At 42.7% G+C, this 24,639-nt stretch overlaps 1 protein-coding gene across 1 annotated transcript in view; it reads right to left on the bottom strand.

The window, feature by feature from the left end:
- Positions 1-24,639, bottom strand: part of MAMLD1 (mastermind like domain containing 1) — an 80,840-nt gene that overhangs the window by 16,979 nt on the left and 39,222 nt on the right. Inside the window, exon 2 of the mRNA XM_057425132.1 lies at positions 15,027-16,739. Within this exon, the coding sequence (XP_057281115.1) occupies positions 15,027-16,739 (1,713 nt within the window). The remainder of the gene's footprint in view (positions 1-15,026; positions 16,740-24,639) is intronic.

Genomic DNA, 24,639 nt, shown 5'->3' with positions numbered 1-24,639 from the left:
ACATCGCAACACAGCAGAGCTCAGACTGTAGTACATGGCCACATGTGTGCTGCTCTTACCAACAGACACCCCAAAGTCTCTGAAGGAGTTAATGGGTCCTACAATAAAGCAATCCAGATTGTCTGTGTTTTTCTTCAAAAAACAAAGGTCAATATACAGAAGCTGTCAAACAAACCATGGCTGCATGTTGGAAAGGAGAGCTCTCTACAGCCTCAGCACAAGCACAGCTATTTGTTCTCTGCTCCTCAGTGCTACCATGTACCTTGGCCGGCACTTCTTAATGACTGGAGCATCCATGTGCTTTTTGTAAAACAATCTTAAAATATTCAGGGCAGGAGAAAAACTTCCTTGCACAGTCAAGGTTCTGGGAGATTGCATAGGTGTCAAATGGTAAATTGTTAGGTGTTTTGTTTTAATTGCAGAGTTATTCATACCCTGGAACTGGTTATTAACATAGGAAAAAAACAGAACTTATTCTTACCCATAATTAAAGAGGCTATAATGAGACTGCAAAAGCATGGATGGTCCCGCCAGACCACCCCTTCCTTCAGGACTTACAGGAGGAGGAACATTAGAGGCCCCATCTTAAGATACTTCAGCTAAGAGCTTCAGAGGGGTCAGGCATGACACATGACCCCCAATTTCTGTGCTGAGCCTCACCCCCCAGCACCCCTCCTCCTGTCTCACCACAGCAGGGATGCGTTTGGGAGAGAGTACTGCAGGGGTGCAATCCCACCCTTCCCTATCAGCAAATCCTTTCTGACCAAGGGGCACACGGATAGGACACATCCTGGATTTGGCCTGGAGTTGCATAACCATCCTTGCTAAAATTCAGGATTAACAGGTTATATTTTCATTTGTGAGATTGTTATCTGCCCTGAGAAAGGTTTCCGATTTCACCAGCACTAATCAGGATGCCACAATGGATTTCCGGTCTTGGCAATGAGGCTCGAGAGCCTTTGTACCTTGTGGAGCCGGTTTTAATTCAAATCTAACTGGCAGAGCTATTGTAGGCTGCATGTTGAACAGATTAGGGAAGAAAAGTGACTTACATGCTACTGTACCTTCTCTCTAAATCCATTTCTTACAGACACAAATCCCTCCAACCACCAAAGCACCTGGTACCCATGCACCTTTCCAGGACTGACACCCTCCATCTCTCCAGTGGCCCTGAGCCAAGATCCCCATTATAGTTCTGTGCCTTACAAATCTGCACTGGTTCCCTGTTATGCTGTAAAGGATATCATAAAACATAAGCAGCAAATACGTCCCGTATCAATAGAGCAGCATGCCATGACAGCCTGTGCTCCCAAACAACGCTGGGCTGCATGCCTTGCCTCTCACACTGTTGGCTCACAGGGCATTCCATGTTTAATGCTCTCACCCAGACACAACACTCTGAGAGAGAAGATGCAGTTGGCTGAGGAGAACAACTAAGTACAAAACTACTGATGCCATAATTATAACTGTGAGGCCAAACAGACTCCCAAGAGGGACAATCTTTGTGGACAGAGAGGGGAAAGGCTCACTGACGACTGGCTTTACCAGATGAGTAAATTAGACCTGGGTTATAGCCTTCTTGTTCCCCCCCTGCCTCCACCCCCAAGGACTGTGTGAGTCAGTGGAACTGGAGGGAAAATGTACACTAAATTCTACAAGTGCAGGAATTAAAGAGACATCTACAAAGCTTGCCTCTGGCGCTTGATACCAGCTGCAAAATTGGGTTAGCTTGACATTGCTGCTGGAGGTGAACAGACCCAGGAAGGCTGGCTAAGCCGCAGCTGAGCAAAGCCCCTCTCTGTGAAGCAGGTGAGCTGAAGGCTGACAGCAGCCTCATTGCTAGGGCACGAAAACACATTTTTGGATCTTTAAATCCAGGAGTGGAGTCAGAGCAATTAAGAAAACAAACTACTTCCTGAACAAACCTGAGGTTCAGACAGTTTGTGAATATGAGATATATGCATATCTGCGAGTCTGGCCTGAGCCAGTTTTTAAAGGGCTGGAGAACCCTGCAAGCTCTCCGAGGTTCATAAAAGCTTTTCCTTTAATAGTCAGGTCAAGAACATTTCAGTGCTGAGTCTCTTTTACCAGTGAGAGCACCGGCAAATCAACCCCAGCTGACATTCACGCTGCCTGGCAGCAGCCCGGGAGATCTCCCTAAACGGTATCACAGCTCCGGAGAGGAAATCTCAAATGTCTCGTAAATCCTGCTGCGGGGAGTGCCACATCGCAAGGGGCTCATTGCGTTTGTCCACTCCAACAGGATGCCAGTGATGACACCCAGCTGCCTCTGTGATACCACCCAAGACATCTGCCCACCAGTGCCCTGTCCCAGCCTGCCCCTTGCCACAAGCAGCATTCACAGAGCAGTGCACAAACAAAGCCAGGATAAAAGCAAAGATCACTAGGTTACACCAAAGAGTCTTCTTTTTTTTCCTTTCTTTCCTTAATACTTTCCTTTCTCTTCCCGTTTGCTGCTGGACTTCAGAGGAGGATGTCAAGGCTGATAAAACGAGTCCAGAAACCCTTGACACGTCTCCACAAGCTGGAGAGGTTTCCTTGGGGTAAGAGCTGTGGCTGCACTGGGGTCAGCTGGGAGGAGGAAGAGGAGGGCTGGGGAGGGAGAAGGGGAAAAAATGAACAGCTGCAAAGCAATTAAGCCTGCCTCTGCCTTACTGTCCAAAGCAGGAGGCAATCTAATTCAGCCTGGTGCCTCTCTTCCTTCAGCCGTCTGGTGCCTGCCTGGGATTCAGGAAAGGGGCTGTCTGCCTGCCCACTTTGTCTGCTGAGCCAAAGGGGCCCTTCCCAGCCACAATTTCCAAAGGAAAGAGATCTTGGCTGGCGGTGTCTCTTCTTTTCTGAGAAAAACATGCACTGAATGTAGTGGCAGCAGCTTTATAACCCTCTCCTGCCCTTCCTCAGCAAACAACCAAAGTGGAGCTGGAGCAAGAAAATGACCCCGCTGGCTCCTCCACTCAGCACTTGTCTCCCAGCACAATGAATCAATTAGCGTCCAATCATTATGGTGGTAACTGTATCTTTCACAAGCAAGATTTTATATAGAGATAGAATAGGATGTTTTCTGCTCATTTCCTTCCTGTCATTCTAATCACGAGCTACTGTTAAAAATACAATGCATTTAAAGTCCATAATATTCTCAAGCATGTGTTCCAGTTTCCCAGCTGAATAGCTGGACTTCTGTTTTCTGCACCATAAAGGTGCAGCAATAAAGGGGGGGCCCATATGCAACTGGGTTAGAAACTCACAAAGGGCATATACAGGTCATCTAATTTCCATGTTCCTAATATCAGGGATTACTTTAATTCCTTATTCTTGCCAGCTGTTTCAGTTTATAATCCATGGTGCAGGACTCCTTCCAGCATGTCTAAGGACATACTTGTTCTGCTGTTTCTTCAGAAACTGGCAAAAACGTTTTATTTGGAAAATGTTAGTGCAGCAGTAAAAAGCCTTTTAGTACCCAGTTAGAAGGAGAAAATAGGCTCTGTGAGAAGAACAGAGTACAATTCAACTTTACTTTCAGTTAAGTTTCACAGTAACCTAGACGGCCGGTAGGTACCTTCCCTCTAACTACAGTAAGATAGAAATAGGCAAAACCATGTATTTTAAATGCAGCTAGACAGCATTTCATCTTATTAAAAGCTTCAATACTGTTATCATAAGTAGAATAAAAAAGAAATCAGAGTGAGCAAGATTTTAGCTCACCATACTGGCAAATGCTTTATGAAGTAAGAAAAAGTAAAGTAAGAGGAAACCTTTCTAAGCTAAAGCACAGTGGTTTTATATAGTGTCAACCTATAATGGAGCTGTACACCTAAGTCATGAGTTCATTTCTAATCTTACGCCACATAGGATCCCTGATAAAGGTCACAGTTCTTTTTAGAATTAAAATTTATAGCCATATAGATATATGCCACCTATGTAGGAAAAGGAATGCGTAAAATGGATTTGTCTGTTTCCCCCTCACCGGAAATGTTTTTCTTAATAAAACCAGTTCTTATTAAATAGTAATTTTTTTAAGTAAAATACAACATAAATAAATGTTGGGGATTTAGACAAAGTCCTAAAACACCAACGGGAAAACAGCAATATGTCTAGCAAAACTTCTTTCAGTTAAAGATTTACCCCCATTTCAGGACCACCACACAGTCTATGGTGACATTACCAACATTTCTCTCTTCTTGCTGAACTTAAGCACTCTTAAGCCATTAAACACATAATATTTTCTGATAATAGAACGCCATTCACATTTCATTACCAATATTTCACTTGAATGAGATATGAACTTGCACATCAAATGAGTCTACTTCAGTCTGAGAAATATTAGCACACTTTGGGGAACTGCAGAATCACAAATAATGACATCAAGAGCCCGACACTATTCCTGGAGAACTTGTAAGTCCTGGTTGCAGCAATAGGCATTTGAGATGTGTTAAGGATTGCAAAATCAGATGTTAATCTGCAGCGAACAACACAGGTATGGGCAGTCTGCATTTCTGCCTTAAGCAAACAAGAACCAACAAGACAATTAATGAGAGAAAGCAGCACCAGCTCTAACTGCACGTATAAATAGGCATTAAAACCAACTGTATTCCTCAAGTGAGTCATTACACCGTGAAGAAAACTTTTACAAGAAACTTCATGTTGTTTACAAATTTCCCATTTACTTTTTGTTTTTAATTCTTTCCTTCCCACTCACAACACATTCAACCAACCTCGGGAAAGAGCCTAAATGAATAACCACAGAATCATCGGTATTTACTCTGGCATCTTCAGTTAACCGGGTCTCCACTTTTTCTGCAGTCGACTAACTAATGCAATCTAAACACAGACCTTCTTATCAAACTAAGACAAGATTACTCAGCGTTCTTCTGGCACAGAAAGACTCAGCTTTTTAGATCCTGGAGTCTGTTCCCTGGTGCAAGCTGGGTCCGGGTGGTGGGAATGGCTGCGTTGCCTTCGGCACTTCCCGGTGTGGCATGAGGCACAGCACTATAACCAAGCCAAGGACGAAAAATACGGCAGGAGTAGCTTAATTCCAGCTCTAAATGAGCTCAGCAGGGAATCTAAACAGTCAAGTCAATTGCCAGAATCTGCACTTTTCAACCTCATTCTGCTCCTTTGATCAGACTGAATTTTGAGCTACGGCGATTAATGGACTAATAGAGGAAGTCACAGGGTATCTCTTGGGAGAAGAGAAAAAGGAGAAAAAAGTACCTTCTTCTTGTTATGCATCTATTCTGCTAAATGCTACATTTCTACTTAAAAAGCTAAAATGCTGATGTGGAAAGTTTGGTGGCGGAGCTGGAAAGGAGGGGAAAAAGGGGGCTATACAAAACAAAAGTTAATGCTCATATGATTATTCATTCATTGCTTAAACATACCCTTCGGAGCAATGGTAAAAGAAAGCAGACTATCCAAATACAAGTGCCATGTAAACTACCCTTCAATCCTGTACAGTAACAGTAATTAATAATGCCTGAGAGTAAAGGAAATATTAAAGACATTTATTATGCAAAGAGAAGCTTCCAAAAGCCCTGAGTATTTAAGAATGAAAGAAATGGGTTTGTGTATGACAGGGATACATACTACTGCTATCCCAGGATAGTATGTCTTCATCTTTCTGGAGAGGGAAGAAACACAGTCACAAAAGTCTTTCTTAAGCACTCTTTTTTCCTCATTTGCTTTCGTTATTGCCATGCCCAAGACGAGGGGGCAGCTTTTCTTCCTGCAAGGGCAAATGTTTCTTTCACAACTCACTGTAAAAAACAAATGCCAGAGGACTGCAAATAATCACTGGACTGATTAAAATATAATTTATTCAGAGTTTGGCACGTTTACAAAATGCTGGTCCTAACTCCCAGGAAAAACAAACACAAAAACAAAACAAAAAAGCCAAAAATAATCCAAATGTAAACTGGAGCTGATATAGGAACAAGTGCTTCCAGCTTCCAACACACTCTTTTTTTTTTTTTTTTTTTTTTTTTTTACTAATATGCTAATGCCAATGACAACTGTGCCCTTTGCTGCATCCTTCTCCTCCACCTTTGGTTTTTCTTGAGCATACAAAGACTATGCACATACATGATTCACTCTGCTCTCAGAAATAATCCTGTCATTGTCCTAGAATGACCTCCCACTGCACAAATTTAGGTGCGCATGTTTGAATCTTTACAAGATCAAGCTGTTATTGTAATGTCTTAGACTAGGATATCATACTATTTTGTCTGCATTACAGGGCTTACTCTCTGTGAGTCTCGCATCAATTCTGTAAGGGGGAAAAATAGCTTGGCACAGCTTGTCCATAACCTGCATGCACATCTGCATCTGTCTGACACTGATCTAAGGTATCACATTTTCATTACTTCAATGAGAAATGTTAACTAATTTTGCTGATTTTATAGAGAATATTATTTATTCTACAGTAATACATTTCTTATCTTCTTCTTTTAACATTCCATTATGAAAAGGGTTAAATTGTAATATAGGATTACGTTTTGTTAACAGCAGTGCTTTTTTAAGAATTACATACTGATAATGGTAGTATTTGCCTTTCTGTATGCTATAAAAAAATTAACTTTAAACCAGATATGTAATAAAGCGATTAGCCTTCAAAGCCCTAAGAAGAGATGCTAAATTCTGATTGTGGATTTCTGTCAATTAGTAGTGCTGGCTGCTTGAAATAGTACAAAGTGCTCAAGAAAGAAATATTACACAGCCAGCATCCCAGACTGATACGCTTCCTAAATGTACAGTTTTTGAAGACAGCTCATGATAGTGTTTGGCTTTCAAACCTTAATGTTAACAGATTTGATGGGACTGCTTCTAATTTGTATTTAAGACCCATTACCTCTTCCTCTAAGCAGTCTCTGTGAAACATCGTTTGTTCTAGGGGGATATTTACCATCCAGCACAGCTCTGTAATGGCCGTTAATTCACACCATTTTGCTTGCTCCTGTATTAACCAGCAAACTGTGAATCATCCCAGTGTTTCCAGACTCGCAGATGTACGAGGGAACCACCAAGGCCAGTTCAGTTTCTCTCCCCATTCAGACATGGAGACAATATCAGTTCCTGTTTACAGCCACGGCTTTGTTTTCCCCCACCCACACGCTGAAATTTCTCCAAAATGCCCAAAGAAGAAAAATACAGAGAGACTGAGTTCATTTTACCAGGAAAGTTATTTCTAGGTATTGCATCTGAAAGAAAACATGTTTGTACTTTTATTTGGTGAGCAGCCTTTACTGCAGAGAGGCAGAATGACGGAGAGGCAGGACACAGTAGGCTGCTCCAGCCACCCCACCCTGCGGAACCGCCGGCCGGCGCCAGGCACACGGGTTAACAGCATCTGAGGGGCTCTCTTATTTGTCTGTTTGCTTTTTATTCTAATTGTTAAATTAGGCTTTGGTCCTGTAACTGTTCCTGCCTGGTGGAAATGCAGATGTGATTTTAGGCTGCTCCAAGACAATACCAGGTAGAGGCCACCCCCAAATTCAAGGGTGCAAACAGTGCTTTCACGGTATCACTGCAAAAAGTATTAAAGGCAGTTGTTAATGTAAGCATCAAATTTGAGGTAGTAAAAAGGGCATGATTTTAGGGAAGTAGGCACATTTACTGAAAGCCAGCTTGCTTTTAGTTCAAAATAAGCTCCCCCAAAACTGTCATTTACTAGGCAAGATACTGGAAACACAGACAACAAAAAACTTATCTTCCACAAATGTGAGGGAAAAGTGGAACTAAGATGTTCTGATATTAATGGGTATTTACAGCACAGATGAAACAAGATGGGTGTACAATAGGGTCACAGAAACCATTTCCTCATTGCTATTCAGCAGGAGACTATGTGTGCCATGAAGGCACCTTTTTAATATAAGAATTATGGGTGCACTAACTTGTAAATGAGGATGCAAGTAGTGTGTTTTGCCCATCAGTAACCACTATTCATGTTGTTATTTTTAAGAGTGATACACAAGAAGGAAGTTATGGCATTCATTATGAAGCCAGACAGTGGGAAGGTCACCGAGTCTTCCCCTAGATTCCTTGCTTGTTTATAGCTTCATTGCATCTAAGGGCACAGTTGAGAAAAAAATACGTTCAAACCCTTTTGCTCAACTGCTTATTAATTTAAAAATTTCTGCATATGGATAGGTTTGGTTTTTTTGGGGGGGTAAAAAAGAAACAGAATGGGTTACTCGGGAAAAAAGAAAGCAAGAAAATCTGCAGCTGGGGCCTGATTCAGCTGATGTTTAGCCCAGGGAAACTTGTGAATACTGCTACCAAGCTGCCTAGAAAACCCAAGAGAAACTGCCCACCCAGGCTGGCAGGATCAGAGTGGTTTTGGTACAAATGAGTGCCAGAATATGGTTTCACATCAAATGAATCACACACTTTTTAGCATGATATCACCACTGTAGAGAGAAGAGGTTCTCTCCCACCTCACACTGCAGAGCAGAAGGAAACAACTGTCTGTTGCTTAAAACTCAAAACCACAGAAGCAAGAGGGGTTTTTTTTTGTTAATGTAGAACCTCTGTGAGATGCACACTCTGTTCCGCTCTCCCCATATGGAGCTGGGGGCTACAGCACTGCCACACAGCTTGTGTCCCGAGCACCAGGGAACCTGTTAAAAGCACCCTGTCAGGCTGAAATACAATGCCTTAATAAAAGAGAAATTTAGGACAAGTCACATTTCCATCTACATGTTCACAACACACGAGTACTTCCTCTTGTCTTTCCCCACCGAAACCCTGGACAATACCACATCAGCGCCACTTCCCCCATCGCTTCATAGTCCTGCAGGTAACAAAGACTGTCTTCACCTTCCAGCACCCCTTTCTGGTGTTTATAGCACCTTCCATGTCTCTTTCTTTCTTTCCAAATGGACTTTTTTTGTCCAGCATGAGATTCCCATATATGTCTGTGTCCCAAGTGTTAAATTGTTGGCAAAACATCTTCCATTTTATTAAACAGGTCATAACTAAGGGAAAGACCTGGCTGGACTGAGGAAAGTGCTGCAGCTTTGGTTTAGTGTTCATATTAATTTCAGATCCAAAGGAGGGTGATGGTGAGGTTGGGGGAGGATGCTCCCCACGTGGTGTTCAGAAGGATCTGGTCTATTTACAAGCTTCTCCTCTGCAGATTGCTTCCCATAATGATGTGCTATGTGGTGTCCAAAAGCGCTTTCAGCACAACAGATAGCTAAACTGGAAGGAATGATGACTGCATTAGGCAGAGCTGCTAGAAATATCAGTGCCTGTAAACATCTTTAAATACAAACCAAAGAACTGGGAAGATTAAGACATGGCTACAAGGACTGGACCATAGCAGGGAAATGCTTTGGAATACTTATAATCTAAGAGACGATGACAACACACGCAATTTAAAACACACTGCAAAAGAGCAATAGACTAAGAAGGTCAGATGTGAACCAAGATTTTATCTTGATTACTGCTCTTCTGAAAATACTGCATTGCTGTTGGCATGTTGAGGCCAAGCACTCTGTTTCTTTTCACAAGTTTATTCCTTACTTTCCAAACCCTATCTTACAGTATTTGTTCACAGGGGAGGGAGAAGGGACAACATGCCAGGCTGATAGTAACAGTCAAGCTCCTTTCAGACTCTTTTGAACAAAGGGAGAATCTCCCGTCTTGAAAAAGATAACAACGCAGTTGCACGTGCAGAGATAGATAGAAATTCAGAAATGACCATTCAAGAAGATGTTTTTACATCTGTGGAGAGGTCAAAGTCTAGGCTCGGCCTTATTGCTCTCTGTAATCCAGATTCATCACCAGCTTCCTTTGTTCGCCTATTCAAAGGCACTTAATTAGCTGGAGGGCTTGCTGCTTTGCCTTCAAAAGCTCTCCACTCCCACAAAGGCTTTGCTTTGGTATTGTGCTACCATTGCCTTTTGAAACCAAATCTGTTTTACCTCTCCACAGCATTAGTAAAAGAAAAAAAATCCACCAATATCTTAAAAACTTTTTCCAGAGAAAAAAGAGGAGAGGGAGAGGAGAAACAAAGATGAGGGGAAATATCAGCAGTTTCATTCAAAGTGGCTTTAAAGTAAGTCTGACACAGAAAAAGGGGGGATGGGGATGAAACTGGAGATGAAATCTAACCAGTATTTATGATCTTACATGATACTGTAGTTGGTTTATGTGTTAGGAAGACTCCTTGTGACATCATGGAAATCCCAAATAAAACATGATTTTTTGCCTGTACTTACAAGAGGACCATATATACTCAGGTGCTGTGTGGGCTGTGCTCTCTGCTTCTCCAAACTCTTAATCAATCTGCATCAGAGCTTATAAACCTGAAGTGCTGCTGAATCAGAACAGTCTCACCTATCAGTCATGGTACACTGACTTTTCATGGGCAGCAATAACTTCACATAACACAGGACACCAGGAATCACCTCCTGGAATTAACTTTTCTGTTTATATTAATATAAGAACCAGTACAATTTTGTATTACATTATATTTATTTAACTTTCAACATCCAAGCTCTGGGTCAGTTTGTTCTTTGTATCAGTGCATTTCTTCAGTTTTGTGTCTATGTTTAGAGAACTCATGCTCAGAAACAAGATTTTTTGTCTAATTCCCTCGCACTGACTCCCCTTTCCCCCCCAGTATATTTAATCTTGCTCAGGGTTTTGGTCTTTCTCTGCAACCTATAATTTACTCTGCCAACTCAGATACTGTATTGCTGCTTTCAACACAGTTAAAGAAACACTGTCAAGTCCTTTTCAAATGTTTTCTTAGTCTTCAGTATGTTCTTCACTATCTCATATACTGCCCACATGTAGTAAAATACAACTATTTTTGCTGCAAATTATACTATTTTTCTCTCTTGTCTCTTTTCCTATCAGCTTTCCTCCACCATCATTTTTGGCAAAGGAGCTGAAACAAATATACCCTTCACTGACAATCCAGTATACAAGTATCTGGATGTCAGCAGGAATGCAGAGGGCTCTAAGAATAGCACATTCAGTTCCTATAGTGCAAGCGGAGCTCAGAAATGCAGTGTGTCCCACCCAAACAATGGCTATTTATTAGCTACATCCCCCCAACAAAACAACCTTTTAAGTTGTGTTTTGGTTTCCAACATCTTACACACAGGGCAGTGCGCAGGACTGTCCCTCCTCCCTCAGACTCTCAAGTTTTAACTCAGACAAACTTGGGCTTGGAAAAGTAATAGCCACCCAAAGGGCTTCTTTTATTCCACCGTCTTAAACTGCAAAGATAACCGCTTCGTTTTCCTGCCCTCAGGGGAACCCTCCTTTCCCTTCACAAAGGCCTCTGTCCCTATATTGGTGAGAGCAAAAGAAGAGCTCTTCTGGAAGTGGTGATGCAGTATCAGCATTGCTGAAGGCAGAATTTGGCCCAATGTATCTAACATTCCAGAATAGGAGATGTGCAAGTCCAAACTGTATTTAGTCAGGAAAATCAGGGAGATACCCAACCATTCAACCTGCCTGGGCAAATGCAGCTTTTCATTCCCCCAGAAACAGCCAATAAAGTCAAGTGGCTAAGCTTAAGTGCAGAAAACAGTGTGTGATAGTTTTGGAGACTATCTTTGACTCTCTGACATTTACTACTGTCTTTACATTGTGGATTTATTAGTCTAGACCTTTGAGTATAATTTCACTCAGCAAGCATCAGTCCTAGATGAGTAAAATGAAAACCTGTACACATTCACAAGAGCAATGTTAGCCCCACCAGGCTTTGCAATATCACACAATGCAACCCGTCAGTGCCTCAATCAATATCTGTCAATGCCCAACAATAAAGACATAGTGCTTCGGATGGGAAAAGATTAGCCCTTATCAGATTTACCAGTTGTCCAGGCAATACAGGATCAGGGATGCACACTGATTACGCTTAAGAGATACATCGTGAAGTACAGAAGTGGTAGAGCTGCGGGTAGTAACCCAGCTTTTGGAATGCAGAGTCTTTCCTTTAATACGCATTGAAACAACAGCAAAAAGCTCATTCCGGGGCTGTGTCCCAGGGCTGCTCTCTTCCCCATGTTGCTCTGCCTGCTACAAGGATCAGATTTCATGGTTTATTGTTCTCCCTCCAACTGGCCACCATCCACATTCTTCTCCCGCACAAAGCTGCACCTCTTGCTCAAAAGAAGAAAGCACTATGCCTTCTTTTTGTAAATTTTAGTCACATTTACAAACACACACACAGAGCAAGGGGATGACTTCTAAACATTCCAAGGAATGCTGCTGGTTTTTGTTGAGTGGATTTCTGTGAATGAGGCTGAAAAAGGCAACTTTCCACCAGAAGGTTACTAATTTTTGAAGATGGCAAAGTTGTGTTCCCTGTCTTCTGAGCCTTTAACATACTGCCTTTTAATGAAACAACTGCTTCATGCTTGAAAAGTCACATTCATCACCTGCCTTAGGAAAGAATTAGGAAGGAGATGCTGCAAAGCTCAAATTCAGCTCTGGATACCCTGCTGGAAATCAAAACCACAGTCATTGGAACTACTTTCCTACAATGGGGTAAAATCGGTGCACAGCAGATCAGGTCCAAAATTTCAGTATCAGCGTCTCAATGAAAATAAGAACTCTGCTGCAGACAAATAACATCAACATGCTAGAGTCAAAGAAACACAGCAAATACCCCAGAATTTTAAGGTTTCCCACCTACAGTATTTTTTTCCATGTCATTTTTCTGTTAATTCAGCACTCAGGGTCCATTTTCTTCTACAAGATTTGCAGTAAAGTCATCAAAGCCTAACAAAATGCTCCACTCCTCAACATCCAACATCTTTCTTCCACAGCTCAACAGACTGTGCAACTGAAGCACTGGCATCTGCTGTGTAATTATTGTAGCATAAGTGTTCCTTGTAAAATGAGGGAGGCACCATAAGCTTACCTAACTAGTCTGAAAATGTAAAATGCTCATCACCTGTAATCACTGCCTTAACTGTCCTTGATCTTTACTAATAGCCACCGAATTATAACAACTCTCTCTCCGATGGTGAGAATCAGCTAAAACACAGCACAGGCAGAAAAGGAAAGTTGCTGGAAGAGGGGCTATTTTGGCCAATTAAAGAGACTCAATGCAGGAATTTTTCCCATTTTCTTTTGGCTAATCAGTGATGGAAGGGGTTCAGAGGTGTAAGACAAAAATGCAAAATGCAAAGCAGGGAAAACTAGGGCACAGGAAACCTCAGGAATCCAACAGGGATGTGGCAATTCCACCCAGCAGCAGAGCCAGAAAAAAGAAATATGCTCAAAGGTTATGGACACACGACCAAAAGCGATCATGTTACTGCAGTTAACAACTTACTAGCTATCATCTGAAATGCAGTAAAGCACCATGAAGGTATTCTTCACCCAACTGCTCCTGACCAAACCATCTGATGGGCTGTAATGCAATTTACTCATTTCAATCTCACTGCCCATCCATACTGTTAGATCCCAAGCCAGAAAGACCCTCTGTGTTTTATTTGGGTCTCACTGCACACAAACAGGGTCTTCACATGCTTATAGCAACATAATTGCTTCAGGCCTTCATTAAATTAGGGGCCTTATATTGATAACCCTTTAAAGTGAACTATCCGTGCCATGTTGTTACATGTCACGTATTTGGATAAGCAGATTTGGAGAGTCACCAGTCCTGCCCATTTGTCTGTTTTAAGCTGCTGTATTGAAATACTGAGTACTGAGTGTGCACAACTTGAAAGATAGTGACTTGATCCTGAAGTGACACAATGAGAATGCACCTCATTGATTTACTACAAAGAAGCTGTAACTATCCCCTTATTTCTCATTGCTACCATAAGACAAGGTTACACCAAGTCGCCTACATTGAAGAAATCTGCCTCCACTGAAGAAATCCACCTCTGTAAAAACCACTCACTTAGCAGTGAAGAAGAGCAAAATAATTCAGGCTCTGGAGCATATTCCCCAGCTAAGCACCACACTCTCCAGCAAATCCTAGCAAAGCTTCAGAAATCAAGCTCTGTTTTGCTGAGTGAGAAGCAGTTCAATCCTTCATGAGGAGTTGGTAGAGTTCCTGTGTGTGCAACTAAGCAACTTGAAGGATTCTGCTTCCAAAGCTGGTTCAGCCTAACAAGGTACGTGGCTTTGGTGGTGAGATTCAATGTTTCATACTATTCTTGCTATCAAAAAGATAGCCATTTATTCCTCATACCCAGGCTGCCCTCATGTCCTTCCTTGCCCTGAAGTCCCCGTTCACTGTAAATCTCTGATGCACAGTGGTAGGGGATAGCACTTTGCACCTCTCCTTGAGTCTCTCAGGGAGAAATTGCTGGAGAGAAATCAGGGCTGTGTCTCACTGCTGCCAGCTGCAGTTTTGCATCTACCAGCTCTGTTGGTATCACAGATCAACAGAGGGTGGGGAATGGCCCTCAGCCAAAGCAGGGCATTGCCCAGGGCAAGTGCTAGCAACAGGTATTTCAAGTTTACTTCTGCTCTTCAGTAGCTGTAGTTTGACCTGCTGTACATGGAGTCATATTTTAACTTCGCTTCTCACCCTACCTGATCTTTTCTAGACTCAGAAGCATAACACAAAGAGTAACTTCTTGAAGGGCACTAAGAAAAGATACTCTCACTAAAAGATGATAAATATGTTACAGGAACATCCATACAGCTTACGCTAACTAAGAATACATACAAAACATAGGTCCATGCTAGATCTATGAAGAAAATTAACTCTATCACAGCCAAAACCAGCACAATCACCTCTACACATAAAAATAATCCATTTTAGTGGCATAAAATGTGTTTTGCCTAATGGCACAAAAGTTCTCCACTTGACTAGAAGAGACAATGCACAGTGGAATTATGGGACATTTCAACTAAAGAAATAAAATTACTCTGATAACACCAGCACGATGTCATTGCCTTGTCCATGCATACACTGCACACACCCCAGAAGTTCAGTGTCGTCACATTTGAAACACCAAGAAAAGTAAAAAATAACTCAGTATTTTCACGCAAGCCCTGTAATACAGAAGAGATGTTCTCACCTGTCTGCTCTGAGATGGCAACGTGGCAGGCTGCATGTGCCTCTGCATCCGATGTGGCTGCATCAGCTGCCGAAACTGCTGCTGCAGAAACTGGCTGTTGTTAGTCTGCTGGGGTGGCTGTGCAGCTGGAGATGGCTGCTGCTGCTGCGGCTGTTGCTGCTGGAGATAGTGAATGAGGGACTGCTGCCCTTGTCCTGCTGTCAGAGGTGGTATCTTTTGAGTAGCTGACTCTGAGGCAAAGTGAGACAGTGGTTTGGTGTTATTGAAAGAAAACTGGTCTTGGCTAACAGGGCTGTCAGCCACCAGACCTGGCTGCAAGCTAGTGGATGGCTGTTGCATAATTATGTTCATATTTTTGGACTGGTTTGTAGTCATTGATTTAAAAAGTGAGCTCTGCATATTCGTGGGGTTGCTGGTGGGAGTGATGTTAGAGATTAATGTACCTTGGGGACTGAAGGGCTGCTGATGGAGAGCTGGGCTTGACAGTTTTTCTGGCCTGTATGGTGGAGAAGGTCCAGTATTTGTGGAGGCCATGCTGGCAACCAAGTTGTTCTGTGGACTTTTAATATTGTTGGCTGGTAAGCTGGCTGCTGTCAGGGTGGGCAGCATGGAGCTCTGTGGGCTGAAGGGCTGCTGGTTCAGAGCCGGGCTGGAGAGCTTTTCAGACCCATAGGGAGGAGAGGGGCCACTGGATGGGGTGCTGCTGGAAGTCATGCTTGAAAGCAGGGTGTTTTGAGGACTCTGAATGCTGTTTCCTTGTAGATTATTAGCAGGCATGCCAGACACCATTACATTTTGAGGACTGAAAGGTTGATGGTGTGGGGATGATCCTGCCCTGTAAGGTGGAGAGAGACCAGGAGGAGACATAGTTGGCCAGCTAGGAGGCTGTACTTGTTGCTTAGTAGTAGACACCTGCTTGCTAGCTGCCAGCTGCTTTAGCTGCTGAGCATGCCAGTTGGAGCCAGGTAGGTTGGGTAAGGGTACTGGAAGCATAGGTGGTGGCTGGTTCTTGCTCTGACCTGCTGTAGAGATGGGCGATGCAACAGGTTTGTTTGAAGAAGGAACTTGGAAGTTGGCTCCAGCAGATGATGGTCTCATCTGAGGAGATCCTCCACTGGTCGGATTGCAACCCGGAGAAAAATCTTTGTTAGCAACATGGTTCTCCAAGTGGGAGGTCTGTGGGGAGGACTTTGGAGTGGTACTTATGCTTGGTTGAGAATGATTCAGCCCAAGTGGCTCTTCAGCCTTGCTGCACAAAATCTTCTCCAGGTCCAGGTCATTGGGAGAAGGATCAGGCATTTTTGTCAGCTCTTCCAATAGATCTTGCAGCTCTTGGTCCACAGACTGCAAGCTGTTTCCTTTCTCATCATAGTGGACAATGTTATTGTTTTGCGCTCCTATTGATCCCTTCTGATTTATTTCGGTGTTGGGTGGCACTGAAAATGGGGAACTAATGCCACCACCATTTATGTGATTGTTTTCGAGGAGCACTGGATGACCTGCAACTCCCAGGGAGGAAGCACTGTGACCAGTGGAGAATGAAGAACTTTGCATTTCTGGACACGCCACATTCGGATTGGCACCTTGGCCCATGGCAAGGTTTACATCATCAAGACAAAGTCTTTTACTGTCATTTGGGAAAATGACATCAGGCACACCGCTGGAGGCAGGAGAGCTGTCATCTTCCAGTTTCCTTTTAATGGATCCCTGTAACTGTGAAAATAAAAAAGGAAGAAGAAAGGATCCATTATTGACCTTATTCTAACATGTTCTGAAGCTCCACGCTGTAACACTGGGTTGGAGATAAAGAAAATTAAATCATATAATTAAAAACCCAATCATCTGAGACAAATTCAATCAGGATTTAAGTGGGTGCAACTTCATTGAAATCAAAAGAATTATAGTCAGACAAAGGCTAAATCTCACATATTGGCCTTACAACAGATGTTAAAACTATACAGTACTGTCTGTCATGTGAACTGTAATAGAAGTTTTTTAAATAGTTTCTGGTTCCATTTCAATTAAGACATTATACTCCCTGCATAACAAACATGCCTACATTTTTATGATAACATTTTTTAGGTCTAAATGGCAGATCTGAATGAAACCCTGGACTGAATTTTGTGACCTTCTGCCAGTGACTCGGATTAAATTCAGACCTGGGACAACTAAATTGTTTTACATTCTTTATAGGCAGGACATCTGAAATAACTGGCATACTTTCTAAACAAACCAAACCAAAACAAATTCTCAACTATCTATCTAAACAGACTTTCAAGCCTCCAATTCACAGATGTTTTAGATTTCAGAAACAGTAAATAACCTCTTATTTTTTTGTTTATTCTTCTAAGTCTAAGGCAGTATGGGCTTTATTCTTTTGAAGGATTGCAAGTCATTCACAAAAATGGAAATAGTTTCAAAATGTATCAAATAAGTATCGTGATCTACAAGAATTTGTAAGGTTGTAAATCCACAAATCTTAGGGGAAAAAATCTGCCTTCAAACTGAGAACAATGCTTCTAATACTAATTCAGCACGATATGGCAATCTCTTCCAAATATAATCATCTGTGGTTTTCAGTTTTAAGAAGCATGGCCTGTATGTCATAGGATTAATCAGACATTAACATTGCTGCTTCAAGTTAAGGGAAATAAGCAGTACGTTCTTCTTTATCAACAGAGGGAGGTAGCATTTTGATAAGTATCTAATCAGCAATGGGAAAACCATAGAAGGTCACTGTTCCTCTAAGGCAGCTCCCAGTAAAGCCTCTCCCTGCTCTGGCCTACAATTGCAAGTGTCATCTAGTCATCTAGTGCCATGAAAAAAGATCACATCTAATATCAGCTCATATCACCAGAAAAGTCCCACCACCTAAGCCCAGCATAACCAGGTGCATTCTAGGGCTGTGGTGGGTGATGACTAACTTCTAAATTTTACACTAATGATTGAGGACATCAGTTTTGCCTGAGAATCACTACACAACAGCCAGCAACTTTGGTGCTCTTAGAGCACCATCACCACAGGGTGTGTGGAGGCTGCAGGGCACAAGGTGGGCATACCTTTTGTGGCTCCTTCTGCAAAGAAAGCCACTGTCACCCCACTAAATTCAGCCTATTTTTAAGCAGTCATGAACGTGCTTTATTCTGACCTGAGAACATGGGAGAGCTGCCCAGTGGCTCACCCGGTTGGACTCGAGCGAGTGCTGTCTCATCACTTATTTCTGATTTGGTGGGCAGAGAGAAGGTTGTGGATTTGTGCCTACAGTTGCTTGGGCTACAGATGCAGTTTAGGATTAGTACCGGTCATAGCCATGCTAGCATCCAGCTTACCCAGGCATTTGGAGGAGAGTGAAAAGATACAAGCTAATTGTACATGATCATCATGGCAGATGGAAAAGCAGGCCTGCATGCTACAGGAAGCCGCTGATCAGCTTTTAAGAGGAGTTTACCTACCCTCTACCAACAGATGCCGCAGTTTTGCATGGCATTGTGGCAAAGACTTTGACGTGGATATTTTCCCCTTACCCTCTAAGAGCTACCCCTCACTAGAGCAATGAATACTGCTCCCCTGTGACCTCCAGTTGCATTGCTTTCACATGGGTTACACTCAAAAACCACTGGCAAGTGAGAGCCAGTGCTGGAGTGTTGCTTTCAGCCGCTGTTCAAAGGTTACCCACAGCCCTCCTTGGTCACAGTGCTACGTGTGGTTTGAATGGCTGGTCTGCGAGACACTGCCTTCACAGCTCACCAGAGACAGCTGAAGCATCAGAAATTTGATTATTCCTCTAGGCTGATGAGGCCAAAATTTGCTTAGCTTTGGGAAATGGAACAAGGCCTAAATCTTCTCCCAAGTGTGGGTCTAATGATGGATGAAATTGTTTTCCTTCATTTTCTGTGCTAAAACTAAGCCAGAGCTGCATGTTTCAACAAATGTTGCCCTGTGTAGGCTGAAACATGTTGGTAGAGCATAACTACACGCATTTAAACCCAGACACGTATAGAGAATCTGTACAGGGGTTTCACACATCCAAAATAAACACAGCATGTTCCCAAGTTGCACCCTGGGAACCTTCAGGCAGGAAGTGGTGGGGGATCTCCCACACTTGGCCAGCTGACATGCTGGCATGCATGTCCTTGCCAGTGCTGCTTCTGCCATAGGACATTCCTATGCGCTGAGTTAGTGGGGAAAAATTTGGGCTTTCTAAACACTTTGAAAAATAGCTTTTTAACTTTTGCACTGGGGAATAAATGTGATGGGAAAACAAAGCTCCATTTCCCCAAGACTGTTACTAGATATAAACAGATAAATAAGGCCATAGCTTTCAGATGGCATGAGCATTCCAAAACTGGGGCTTTAAATAGGTTTTTAGACAGGATGTTGTTGCTTAGCCCAGGCAAGAAGCCTGTCTGTAAGAGAGGCAGTGAAATGAGCTGATGTGTCATGTTCTCTTGAAAAACAAGCCTTCTGCTTCCCAGGTGAACAATTGCACAAGGACTGTAAAATCTGGAGCACCAGTTTCCCCACGTGCAGGCAGGTGTAACTCCTCACAATTTAGTAGCATTGCTAGATTTGACTACAGCCCCAAATTTGAGAGAAGAAGACACTGTCCTTAAAGCAACTAAAAAATCATAGAATAATTTTGGTGAAAAGGAATGCCTGTGTATCATGAGCCCTCTGCTTCAAACAGATCACGGATGAATAAACCAGACCACAGCATTTCACCAGGCGCATAAGCACGAAGTATCAGGTACATGCAGAAATCTTTTCTTGGGCTGGCTGCGGTTCAGTATTCCCCACTGAAACACAGGTGGTTGTGACTCCATACAAGTATGTTGTAGCAGGAGATCATCAGTGAGGCACTACAACTTTAAGCACCAGGAGCTTTTGATGTAACTAATTCAAGAAGCTGCTTGTACCAGATCATGCAGCCAGTGCTTGCAAGACATTTTAAGACCATGTCTTCAAAACCTATAGCTTATGCTATTTGACAAAATCAACAGAAACGCGAAAACCACCAAAACATGTTCTTTTCCTTGCTCTGCTGGTTAGTATATTGGGCAGTTCAAATTGAATACCTAAGAAGTGAATAGAAATATTCTAGAAACACAGAACACACACATGCACATTAAGCTGGCTGGAGGCTGTTACTGCTAAGTATGGGAAATCTCCATATCTGCAAGCAAGGACAAAGCAGACAAGCAACAAAGGGACTCTTGCGATCTTGTCAAAATTCATTAAAATGCATTGGCATGCACAGCCTCTCTTCAGTTTGGGAATACCTGCAAAACAAAGGTGGGCCCTCCAGTTTGAGGAATATCCGATTATGAGTCCTCCATTATCTCAGGTTTGCGTTTATAAGTGTGAGTGCCATGATCCCAGCACTAATATCCTTTCAAAACCAACAGGCTGTCTTTCTGGGAGAGATCCAATTTACAAATGAGTAGAGCTGCTACTTCACAATGGCAGTGTAACAAGAATAAGTAATAGCTGTTTACTCTGCCCTGTCTGAGGAAGCCATACGGCTGTGGTTACAAACACCTAGTTTGTTCGACGCTACCTCTTTGCACAGAACTGATTCCTGACGTATGGACAGAGCACTCCACAGGCTTCTCTTGCGCAAAGAAGAAAGGCAGCCTCGGCAAGCGAAACTAGTCCTCGGCTGCACCCTCTCCTAGACCAAGCTCTCTGAAGTTGCCCACTTGGGTCACTTTTGGCATCAGGCTCTTTCCAAACTCAGGAGGTGGTGTCAACCTTGAGTAACTTGAGACAGGAAGGCTGGACGTGGCAAAAACTGAAGGAGAGATCAGAGTGTTAATAAGCACACACTATGGTGGTTCCATTGAATTTTAATAACCAATTGAATGGACACCTCTGGACTGGCTCTCTGCTTTGCTGTCACTCAGCCTTCCTCCCTTAACACATCAGCTGTCCTTGGTTACCACTGGCTGGCCCTGCTGCCAGCCCCTGTTAATTCTCCACCCACCGCTTGCTCCTTTGCCTGCATGGTGTCTGTGAGGACAAAGACACTGTGGTCTGCTCAGGAGACCCTCACTTCTCCAGCCTTGCAGCAATCCTCCTCCACCAGAAATAAGCCAAATCAAACTCGAGATTCCTATTTAGGTCAATGCAATGCAGAAATGAGAGAGAGGGAATATGTTAGGTAAGGTATTTCTGTGCCTCATCATGGCTTCTGCAGCCTGTCAGAGGAGATTCAAGCCTTGATTTACAGCAACTGCAGGGTGATGATTATTGATCTGCAGGCACCCCACCCCACTCACTGCTATCAAGAGATCCAACCTACAGCAGTGGTTCCCACACCTGCATGTTTCTTCAAGCAAGAACTGAGCCCAATGGGACCTTGAACTGATGTCTGTAGAGTCTGCACTGTCATCCTTTGGTGGCTGGTCTACCTTCCCTTGCCTCCAGCATGCACCATAGCTGGTGGAGACTCTTTTGATTTAATAGCACAAAATGGATCCATGGATCCATGACTGGGATATCCAGACAGGGAATCAGATAACCTTCTTTCATTGGGAGTCTCAAGACCCTTGTAACTCTCGGGAAATGCCAGCTGTTGGTTTTTCTCTTTATTCCACAGAAGAAAGAGAAATGATGGTAAAAAAAGATGGGGCAGGTGGGAAAAATTTCCATCTCACTACAGATGTGGGGATTTGCTAGTGTTGTGGTAGCTTTGTACAAAGCCTTTCAGAGCAAGACCCCAGTGCCTCAGAAACCTGGGGAATCCAGGTCACCAACAGGCTGCTAAGATCTGTCATAGCTGAATTGTTTTCATAGAGATTACTTTTTGTTGGAAGGGCTGAGCAACGCAGCAGCACGAGGGAACGGAAGTCTTCTTTCCAGTATTTTTTTTCAAGATATATTTCAATCTGTTTTTTCCCCTTGCAAAGTATAAAATTTGAGTCTAAAGTTTGCTCAACTGAGCTGACCAGAGAATCTATCACTCTCTGTGTCTTGCAAACGCTAGACACTGCCAAAACTGGAAACGTGTATTTGCCAGAGGCAAACTGCAGCATTCAGCGATCAAGACTTCAGTCTCCATGGCTTCAACAAGCTTCAGCGAGACCTATCTGCCCATCAGCCCAAAATGTTTCTATCTGTTCTGACAAAAACAGTCATGTAATGAGAAAATGGAACTGGCAATTTTCCATATAAAACAAGAAGACTTCATAAATGTTTCTTCTGTGCCTTAAATACACAATTTGTAAAGGTCTGTGCTCTCCACTGCTCATTTATCCACACTCTAGATAGATTTTAATGTTCTACTAATCTTTGAGGACAGCGCATGAAAAAGAGGTGAGAATTTGACTCTGTGTGTGAAGGCTGGAAAGCAGATTTGATCTAATACTACCTTTTAAATGGCAGTAGTTACTTGCAGCCCTTCTTGAATGATCAGATGTGCTGCTTTCAGTAGAAGGCTGGTTTGCACATGAGCAACAAACCCCTGATGCTCATGAGCAAAGATCCTGCTTAACTAAAGCAGAACCTGGCACTGCATTAAGTGCATTTAGCACATCTGCAAGTTTCCATTACTGCATGCTGGCTGCCATTTGGTCACAAACACATGTTTTGTATCTGAATCCAGGAAAAAAAAGCCTCCTGCTGACCAGTGAGTAGCCAAAGCAGTCCTTGACTATGAGGAACATAAACTATGCTTTATCAAAGTCACATCTCAGGCTACAAGGAGAACTCAAGGAGGCTCAAGCAATTAAAACTACCATTCACTTTCTCCATACCAAGATTAAACATAAGCTAAAATCACATTCCTCCTACTGCTTTGGGCTGTTTGACCCTTCTGATTTCAAATGATTTCAGCATGGGTGGACATAAAGTTGTCATTTCACATTGTCAGGAGAGAGATCACATTGTGATTCCAAGCTACCAAAGACATGTTTCACTATGCTTAAAAATAGCAATACCCCAAGTCCTCAGCTAAAGAGTACCAGAGTAAAGTTTGCTTTGGGGTCTGCTGGGTATCTGTAGGCTGGAAAGGTGGCAGATCTGTTTCTAATGAGGTGTGGCAGTAGAGAAAGGATTACAAATAGGGAAAACTCACAGAGTAGACTTCCTTCTATTCATCACACTCATGGAAACAGGCAACTGGAAGGGAGGATAAAGGAAGAGGAACTGGGGATATAAGCAGTCATTCTAACCTTGAAAGGACAGTGGTTATGACCTAGCTGCATGCATTATGTGGATTATTTTTGCCTGGAAATACAGCATCTCCCAATCTATAATTTACAGTGGCAATAAGAAATCTGCTGCCTTTAAAACAAGCATATTAACATAGACTGGAAGTTGCTACTTAAGCTATGCACTTGCAAACCACCTAAACACCACTGCTACATTTCTAGAACTTGATCAGTACCACAAACATCAGTTGCGTTGATGGAAGCATGCTGTGACCCTTTGCCCCATTACTGTCACCACTCATTGTGATCTCTAGTTATTCTCTCAATAAATCAGGAACCTCAAGCTGTGTTAGAAGGAAAAGAAGACAAGGTGAGTGCTTTCCCTTAATAATATGGTGATGCTCCCTGTTGTGAGTGCAAAAACACAGTAACAGCACTGTTGCTCCTGTGCCTGTATGCATTACCTAGATCTGAGCTGACAGACATAGCAGAGCCCATGACAAGGTTTTGCTTGCTTGCACAGTTACTCCATAGCTACCATCAATTCTCCTTCCCCATTGCACTGTTGCAGTATAACAAGTTTCTTGTTTGACTCTGGAACATGAACTTTTCAATGGTGACTGCTGACCTGGCACTTCCTTTTGTCTACGTGGCCTCCTTCCCCGAGTTACCACGCAGCATAGGAAGCAATCCTGACTGCAAATACTCAGAAGTGCACTGTTCAGCTAGTAAGTGTGAAAATCCAAAACATCACGACAATACAAAACCAGAAAGATGCGATCTAACAGTAAGCTTAAACCACAGAAACTAACAGGAAATTCAACCTGGACTACCAAGAGCCTAAGGTATTAGCTTTTTTATTTCTAATCTTAACCAAAAATTAAAGGGAAGGAGATACTACAAATACGATTCTCATACCGATTTGTAGGAATGCAGTTGTGCTCATAACGACAGAAATATGTGACCTATACCCTGCTTTATCTTGTGAAGCAGCAAGTTTGTGAACAAGGTTTTTCTAATTACCCTTGTGTAAATTACAGGCAACATCACTAATATCTGTGTGAAGGTACCAATGTAGGATTAGTTCCAAGGAGAAGAAACACATTGCCAAGAAGACACCTATTTCGCAATCTCACACAAGCCAGCTTCACACAAGAGACAGAGTAACATTCACTTACAGAAAAGCAAAAAGGAAAAAACCATCCTGAACCAGTAGCTTTGCTACTTTTCAGGTCAGGCAGAATTACCAATCTCATTTAGAAAGCACCAACAGAGATCTGCCCTATCAAAACAAATGTTCAGAGCCTTTCCATCTTGTCTTTCCTTAGCAATTCATCTGCTTTTGGTATTAACAGCACTGTTGGAATAGAAATTTTTCTAGGAGAAAAATTGCTGTTGACAAATGGATCTGGAGGAACAGGACTACTGCTTGCTCCTGTGTTGCACTGCTAGCAGGAGATCTC

The sequence above is a fragment of the Pezoporus wallicus genome, unplaced genomic scaffold, assembly GCF_028554395.1.
Source record: "Pezoporus wallicus isolate ANWC-B61680 ecotype Strahan unplaced genomic scaffold, APGP_CSIRO_Pwel_v1 scaffold_6445, whole genome shotgun sequence".
NCBI classification, from domain to species: domain Eukaryota; kingdom Metazoa; phylum Chordata; class Aves; order Psittaciformes; family Psittacidae; genus Pezoporus; species Pezoporus wallicus.
The sequence above is the reverse complement of the archived record's forward strand: the minus strand, read 5'-3'. Positions and strand labels throughout refer to the sequence as shown.